Here is an 8,639-nt window from a genome sequence, read left to right on the forward strand (position 1 = left end):
AAAAAAGTTGTAAAATGCAACTTTTAGTATTTTCTCTACAATTTCGACCAATTGCAATTTTTGAAAAAATTTCTTTTCACATCCTGTAGTAAACTAATTGCTCTAGCTTCCCAAAAAAGTTCAAATCACATAGTCCAATATTAACAAAGTTATCGTTGTTTTGAGAGTGTCCGAATATATATTAATGGGAGTCACTGTATATCATGCCTCCATAGGCAAAAACAACATGTTTTGTTGCGGATCCCATCCCAACTCCAGGCATTTTGCGTAGTTCTTCAGACCAAATTTGAAACATGAAAATGTGAAAATATGTAACATTTTACCACGTTTTTTTTCAACATGAAAATGATTTGAATCACCTTTTCCTATTTTGTTTTTAGCAAAAATGTCTGTGATGTCAAAAATTGTTGCGGGGACCCCCGGTGAAGACTACGCGGGGACTACTCAGGGGTAGGGATGCCGATTATATTCAAAAAGATCGATTTTTCTGAATCGATTATAATCGAAGCTTAAGAATCGATCCACTAAAAAATCGTTTCCAAATAATCGATGTTTTGAATAATCGTTTTTTTTTAGAAATGTCTAAAAATGATAAAAAAACGAAGATCAAAATTTTGTTGGACATTTTTATTAAAGAAATAAAGTAATAATAATTATTATACTGCGGATCTTTATGCATTTATAGCAAAATTGAGTATATGAAAATCGAAGAAGTTGAAAAATTTTTAAAATTAAAGATATCAATATACAGGGTGTCCCAAAATTCGTGAAAATCCCGAAAGGGGGTGGTTTCTGAGACCATTTCAAGCGACATTTTCCTTTGCAAAAATGTTATCCGCGGCTTTGTTTAGGAGTTATTAACGAAAAACACGGACCAATCACAGCGCGACCTAGACGCGAGTTGGCACAATAGTCATGGCGCGCCAACTGTCTATTGGCCGACTGTGGCAACTCGCGTCTAGGTCGCGCTCTGATTGGTCCGTGTTTTTCGTTAATAACTCCTAAACAAAGCCGCGGATAACATTTTTGCAAAGGAAAATGTCGCTTGAAATGGTCTCGGGAACCACCCCCTTTCGGGATTTTCACGAATTTTGGGACACCCTGTATATTAAGATCATTACGGGAAGAGGTAACATTCAATTTAGTTTCTATTTCTTGCAATCGGTGTAGAAAATTTTTATTTTGCATAAAGATTCAGTCTAATAACCAATCTTCGAAGGGCAATGAATTTAAGAACATGATATTTGCTAATTTTTTGCTGGATATGTGGCACATCCCGGAAAATCCTGGAAAAAACGGAAACGAGTCTACTATATATTATATAGGTAGACTTGTTTCTGTTATTCCTTTCCTATACATATTCCTATATACATATATATGTCGTTGCGCGTCAACCAATGGTCGCGTGGTCGGCCGAGTACGAGTAGAGAATTAACCAATGAACGAGTTTCGTTAGAATCATTATGTGCAGTAGAATTGTCGTGTTTTAGGAACACTTATATAGTTACTTTTGATGCTAGTTGGATCTCTTATTCTCTTTATACAGTCTCCGCATAAACACTCCACGGTCTCCATGTACAGTTATACGATTTGCCATAAAAATCGATTATTTTTACAATTTTAGGATCGATTATTTGTAAAAATCGGATATTGAAGAATGGATTCTAAAACTCGATTTATTTTATGAAAATAATCGATTTTTTAAATAATTGATTAATAATCGGCATCCCTACTCAGGGGACTACTCAGGGGACCCTCCGCGGACCACATAGTTTAAGGGGTTACCATGGGTTCGTCGACAACTCATTTGACCGACACTGTTTTGATCGACACGATTTGGCCGACAGTAACTTTCGTCGACACTATGTTTTCGTCGACATTGTGAAATCGTCGACAAACGATTTGACCGACACTATGTTTTCGTCGACATTGTGAAATCGTCGACAAACGATTTGACCGACACTATGTTTTCGTCGACATATTAGAAAAATACTAGAGAGCCGAGAAATGTACAGTGATATGGATCTTTTAAAGGCTTTAGCACAAAATATACCGCTTCGATTTCATTACTTGATATTTATGTAATTATTGTACAATTTTGTTATGTTTTGTAATCTGAATACAGTCGGTGTACAAAGTATTCGTACATCTTTTAACAACGAATAAATTTTTCAAAATTGAGCAGCTTGAGTTTTTTGGAGGCATTAGAAGGGTTAGTTTACTAGGTAATGTGTAAATAATTTTTTTTGTAATTGTTATTGGTCGCAATTACGAAGGGAACAGTAAAGACCACGATTTTTAAATTTTTTATCTGTGCCTGTAATGAAAATTAAATACATGTATTTTGTAAATCTAAGTAAGTTTTATATATGTACAAAGTTTCTCATTGCAATTGGTTGACGGATAAAGAAGCTATGGGTATTGTAAGATGTAAAAATCTTCGAATTTACGGTTTGCGATTCATTTAAATCGCAGATTCTAACGATTTTTGCTATTTTCAATCAATTATATTTCGTAACACATCCTTGATCGATTTTGATGAAACTTTGTACAAGTATATAACTGACTCAGACCTACCAGAGGTCATTACAGGTACAGATAAAAAATTTAAAAATCCTGACCAATAACAATTTTTAAAAAAAGTTATTTACACATTAGCTAGTAAACTAATCCTTCTAACGTCTGAAAAGAAGCTCAAACTGTTGGGTCCAATTTTGAAAAAGTAATTCTTTTTTTTAATACAGGGTGTCCCAGGTAACTTGACCACCTGGGATATCTTTGTTGTTTCTAAAGATACGTCAAATGTCTGAAGGACAAAGTTGAATGGTAAAATAGGGCCCATAAGATACCAACAAAATTTTTTTTTCCATGTAATTTTTTTATGATATTCCAAGGTCACCTGCATTTTTTTAAATGGAATGAGGTATTTTTTAATAAATCAATCGATGCAGCTGGACATTCGTTATAAAAAAGTACTAACCTATGTATGTCGAAAAGTTAGTAGTTCAGGAGATATTTCAATTTAAATAGTTCTAAAATACCATTACTGTCGTACTAAGACGTTAGTATTTACTTACTTATATGTAACGTCTTAGTACGACAGTAATGGTATTTTAGAGCTATTTAAATTGAAATATCTCCTGATCTACTAACTTTTCCACGTACATAGGTTAGTACTTTTACAGCTGCATCGATTGATGTATTAAAAAATACCTCATTCCATTTAAAAAAATGAAGGTGACCTTGAAATCTCATAAAAAAATTACATGAAAAAAAAAAATTTGTTGGTATCTTATGGGCCCCATTTTACCATTCAACTTTGTCCTTCAGACATTTGACGTATCTTTAAAAACAACAAAGATATTCAAGGTGGTCAAGTTAGCTGGGACACCCTGTATATACGAATACTTTGTACACCGATTGTATGTATATGCGTAGCGTTCGTTCAGTTCATTCAAATTATGTATATGTATTTACACAATTATGTATGAAATTAAATGAAATATTATGATTTTTGTTCATTTGTGTGTACCTATTAATAAAGTTTGTTTATTTGAAGAAATGCTTTGTACTTCTCTTTATTTTTTATTATACAAGCAACTAAATGCGACTAGAACATAACAGTGATAATAACGATTAGTCAACATTAGAAAATACGAATCAAACCTGTCGCTAAACACGGACTGTCGCACAGTGGTCCCAAATCCCCAAAAGCTGGCCAAAACCCCTAAACGTACTTCAATTTCTCAAAAAATTGGTATCCCATGGTTTCCGGGTCCGCTGATTACAAATCTGAACTCAAAATTCGAAAAAACAAAATGGCGGATCCAATATGGCGAACGCATACGTTAAAAAATTGTTAGTTCTGTTCAAAAATCTTCCGTTCTCTTTACACTTTGCCATTTTGTCTTAATTTTAGAAATTAAAATCCCTAATGCGGTCTTTGTTTCATGATTTACATCAATTAATTTCCCGTGCTGTTCGCATATCAGATTCTGAAGGTGTTCAGATATTATAGTAATATCACTATTCAAATAACACTTAATTATTTGAAAAATCTGTTTTCTCGTCAATCGGATTTTGCTATCACGAGAGACCCTGAAAGTAAATAATAGAAATCAACATTTGAAACATTTTGTCTAAGAATTAATTAAAAAGTTAATTAATTACTTCTATAAATTAATTTACTTAGACCTGTCTGTCCCTTAAAGGTCGCTTCCTCTCTAGCTCTCTTATTAAAACGTTTATATCTCGGTAACAAATTAACGAAAAATAATGTTATTACATTTTGTTTTGAAATTGTCTGAATGTCAGCTATAAGAATATATGAAAAAAATAACCTTTTTTCAAAAATTTACCTGTGACCTTCGCAGAGCGTTTCGAGGTCACTAATAAGTCAAACGCATACCATCGTCAAATGTGTTCCTTCAAACCGTAAAATTTTTATTTGAAACATTTTTTAGTATCATTCATACTTTCCGAGATATTTTGGTGAAAGCTAATAAAATGCTTACACTGAGTTACATAAAATGGTGGTCCGTGAGAAATGGCAGTTCTCGGCAGTTAAGATTTTAGATTTTGCAAGATAATAGTATAATCTAAGACCCTATGTAAGTTATTTGCTGGAGGTGTGTGGAGGTTTTAACTTATCACTACATCTTTAAAATGTATGCGTCAAATTTTACGTTCCCCTTCCGTGTAACTTTTAACCGGTTAACATTAACAATTCAGCACTAAAAACGATTGAATTTACCTCCACAAACTGTATCCATTATGTACTATAAAAATCAGTAGCTTCCAATATAACTTATACACTTTGCTCTTATATTTCGTACGTACGCTCACGCGTGTGAAAAATGCCTGTCTAACGAAAGCGAAGTTTCGACTACGACTGCAACTCAGGTAAAAAAATGCAAGCATTTTCCCGTTTACCCCACTACGGAGTCACTATTAGAGAACCCATCCCAATGGGTAAAAACGTCCTAGCTCATAATTCATTTTTGGGGTTTCGATTTTTGGGGTTACTGTGTGTCGATGAAAGCAGCAGACGTCGACAATTTCACTGTCTCTATGAGGGTCCCATGGAAATCACCGACACAAATTTCCCCGACTCGGTTTTCACCGACAACATTTCACAGACTCTAGATTTGACCGACAACGATTTTGACCGACAACGAATTTGATCCACAACGACTTGAGACGACCACAGTATGATAATACATTTTATACAGTGGGTGTACAAAGTATTCGTACACCTTTTAAAAACTAATAACTTTTTTATAATTGTACCAAACGACCTGATTTTTTATAATCAATTAGAAGCATTGGTTTACGAAATGTTATGCAAAAAAGATTTTCCAGAAATTTTTAATTCACAAGGTTACATGCAAAAATAAAAAAGGTATTTTTAAAACTTTTTTATTGGGGCCCTTAAAGAAAATTTAAAATGTATGTTTTGTAGATCTAAAATAGTTACACACATGCTGAAAATTTCATCGAAATCGATTAACATACACGCGAGCTACAAGCGGTTAAAAATTGTGAAAATCGTAGTTTTATACGACTTTTGATCAATTTCTGCTTCAAATCCACAGAATTGTACATCTTTCGATGCGTGTCATTTTTTCCTACGGCAACCGATTTCGTTGAAATTTTCAGCATGTGTATAACTATTATAGATCTACAAAACAAATATTTTAAATTTTCATTAGGGACCCAAATAAAAGAGTTTCAGAAAATGCATTTTTTTATTTTTGCATGTAACCTTGTAAATTATAATTTTTGGAAAATCTTTTTTGCATATCACTTCGTAAACCAATGCTTCTAATTGATTATAAAAAATGAGGTCGTTTGATACAATTATAAAAGAATTATTAGTTTTTAGAAGGTGTACGAACACTTTGTACACCCACTGTACATATGATATTACATACTGTGGTCGTCTCAAGTGGTTGTGGATCAAATTTGTTGTCGATAAAAATTGTTTTCGGTTAAAGGCGTTGTCAGCCAAAGTTATGTCGGTCAAATCTGGAGACGTTGAAATGTTGTCGGTGAAAACCGTGTCGGGGAAATTTGTGTCGGTGATTTGCATGGGACCCGTCTATGAAAACATAGTGTCGGTCAAATCATTTCGACGAAAGTGATTGTCGGTGAAATCGTGTCGATCAAAACAGTGTCGGTCAAATGAGTTGTCGACGAACCCATGGTAACCCAGTTTAAGAACCACTGCCATAGACAGAAAACCGTTCGTTCAGTGTACTCGACATCTCATCCGAGCACCTAAATCCCCATTTAATTCGGATACGAGAGTGGATCCCGCCGGATCGTTAACACAGTGTCTCTTCGATTGCGTAACACGTCGCGTCGGTCCGGTCCAGCGCGAAATCGGAAAAGGATCTCTGTACTCACCTTGTCGAGATCGATCTCTTCCTGGGAGTTGAGCTTCGGGCACGTGAAAACCGAGTATTCCGAGTTGTTGACAGAGTTTTCGGCCCACGAGACACCGGCCAGAATCAGCATCACTAAACACCACTTCATCGTTCGCGAATAGATCCCGTCTTTCTTGAGGTTCTCCGAAATATCGTGATCGGGGTTCCGATCGTTCCGGCGTCGGGTCGAACGCGTGTGAACAGGATCGAATCAGGGAGAAAAGACGAATCACAGAGAAACAGACGACGAGGAGTCGAAAGAGAGTGAGCGCAAGAGATAAATAGAGAGAGAAATAGAAGGAGTGTGATCAGTCTAGCAGAGTTGTCATCGACGCGTCGATCGCGATCACGCGCGGCTCAGATATCCTCGAGCATGTCCCAGACTTTGACCCAATTTTTCGAACTGGCCGCCACGCTACTCGGTGCACTGAATTCCTCTTCAGAAATCCTGGGATGTGAAAGATTCCGGGTGCTGGGAGGAGATTAGGGTGTCGAAACTCTCAGCGCGACTGTCGTTCGGCGGACACGTTGATAAGAGGCAACATCGCACAAGCGCCTTGTCCTCTTCGACTAATATTTTCCGAGCGAGTCACGCGGCTCCGCTCCCCTAGTTCCTTCGCTCTCCGTCGCGCTTCTGGAACGCTTTAATTGAACGGCTGTGGCTCATCCCCGCGCGCGGTCGTCTGTGATCGATGCTTCAGCGCATCGCGCGCTCGCTCGCGTTCCGTTCCGTTCCTCTCGCTTCCCTCCGTGGATCTCCCTCTCGTTCTCGATCGCCCCGGCGGCTACGCGAGAGAGATCTGGTCACTCTGCTGGATCACGCGCGCACGGTACACGGCCGCGAAACTGTCGAGGACGTTTTTCTTCTCTAGGTGCAACGGATAAGGGTCTGGCAACGAGTGAACATCGTAGAGCACACACACGCTCGATGAATCTTGGTGCGGATCGATATTTGCACGGGCCTCGATAAACACGCTCGCAACACGTCAGTACACGCGCGCTCCTATGAAAACTCGCGGTTACCACGGAGGGATCAAACGACGATCGGATCTACTCGCGAATGTTTCGCGATGCTCGGAGCAGGTCCGTGGCGGGAGCGCTCGAACGCGACTCTGGATCTCTCGTCGAGAGGAACCGCGAACACTGAAACCACTCGGTTCTACGGAAGAATCGCTCGATATTCGACGGTGTTTCGAGGGTAAAAATCCTTGTGGATCACGGGGGTCGATTCCGTACACACCACTCGACACGCTCTACAGACGAGAGCCGAACGACGATCCAGAGGAGACCACGATCGAGCAGGCCGGGATGCGCACGCGACGCAGTCGTAGGGTACTCTGACGTTCCCAGTCTGCTCCGCTGGTCCTCGCCTACGTCCGTCCATCCGTCCGTCGCGACGCCCCCACAATCCGCAGGGAGAGGGGAGCTAAGAATGGACCGAACACGTGAAGGAGATCGAGAATTAGCTGCGGAACCACCGGACCGTTCACGTTTTTCACCACCGGAATCAATTTTCGCGAAAGGTGCGCAAGCTTCGGACAGGTGACACCACCGCTCACTGTACGGTCGCTGGACACCACGGGGCTCCCGGCGTACTTATGATCGTTTTACGGAAAGTAGACTCTCGGGAATGGTCATTTTGCTGACCGAAAGATTCCTCATTGTCGAAAGTAACCCCTCCGGGACGATGTCTGTGCGCGCCACAGTCGGGTAAATCGACGAATTTTCTGTCAAAATCAAAGAACCTTCGATAGAAATGAAATAGAGCGATGATTATTTTTTTAAACTAAAGCTGAAAGATTACGGAATATGGGAAAATAGAGAGATTATGGTAAGAATGTTTTTTAACCTTGAAAATCTGTGTTAACGCTGTTAACCTTGCAGAATCACATGGATATTGTGGTTTATCCAATACCATGTACGGATAGATTTTTTTCTTGGCATGGTAAACATCATTTCCAGACGCAGAATCTTGTAAAAAATCGATTTTTGTGAAAAAACTAATGGTATCAGTTTTTCGTTAAAATGATTTGATAACGTAGTTGTTTAAAGGAATATTGTATTCTCATACCAATGGAACACAATAGAAATAAAAATATCATATTTTTTTGTTGCATAGTTTGGTTCTTACGGATTTTTTCTGGTTTTTGTCAAATGGCATCACCGTGCGCTCCACAGTCGGGTAAATCGACGAATTTCCTGTCAAAATCA

General features: G+C 38.4%; 1 protein-coding gene across 1 annotated transcript in view; it reads right to left on the reverse strand.

The window, feature by feature from the left end:
• The window catches only part of LOC143218567 (uncharacterized), a 362,474-nt gene extending 354,693 nt beyond the window's left edge, over positions 1–7,781 (reverse strand). Inside the window, exon 1 of the mRNA XM_076443799.1 lies at positions 6,409–7,781. Within this exon, the coding sequence (XP_076299914.1) occupies positions 6,409–6,537 (129 nt within the window). The 5' untranslated portion in view covers positions 6,538–7,781. The remainder of the gene's footprint in view (positions 1–6,408) is intronic.
• Positions 7,782–8,639: the final 858 nt, after the last annotated feature.

The sequence above is a fragment of the Lasioglossum baleicum genome, chromosome 19, assembly GCF_051020765.1.
Source record: "Lasioglossum baleicum chromosome 19, iyLasBale1, whole genome shotgun sequence".
NCBI classification, from domain to species: Eukaryota; Metazoa; Arthropoda; class Insecta; order Hymenoptera; family Halictidae; genus Lasioglossum; species Lasioglossum baleicum.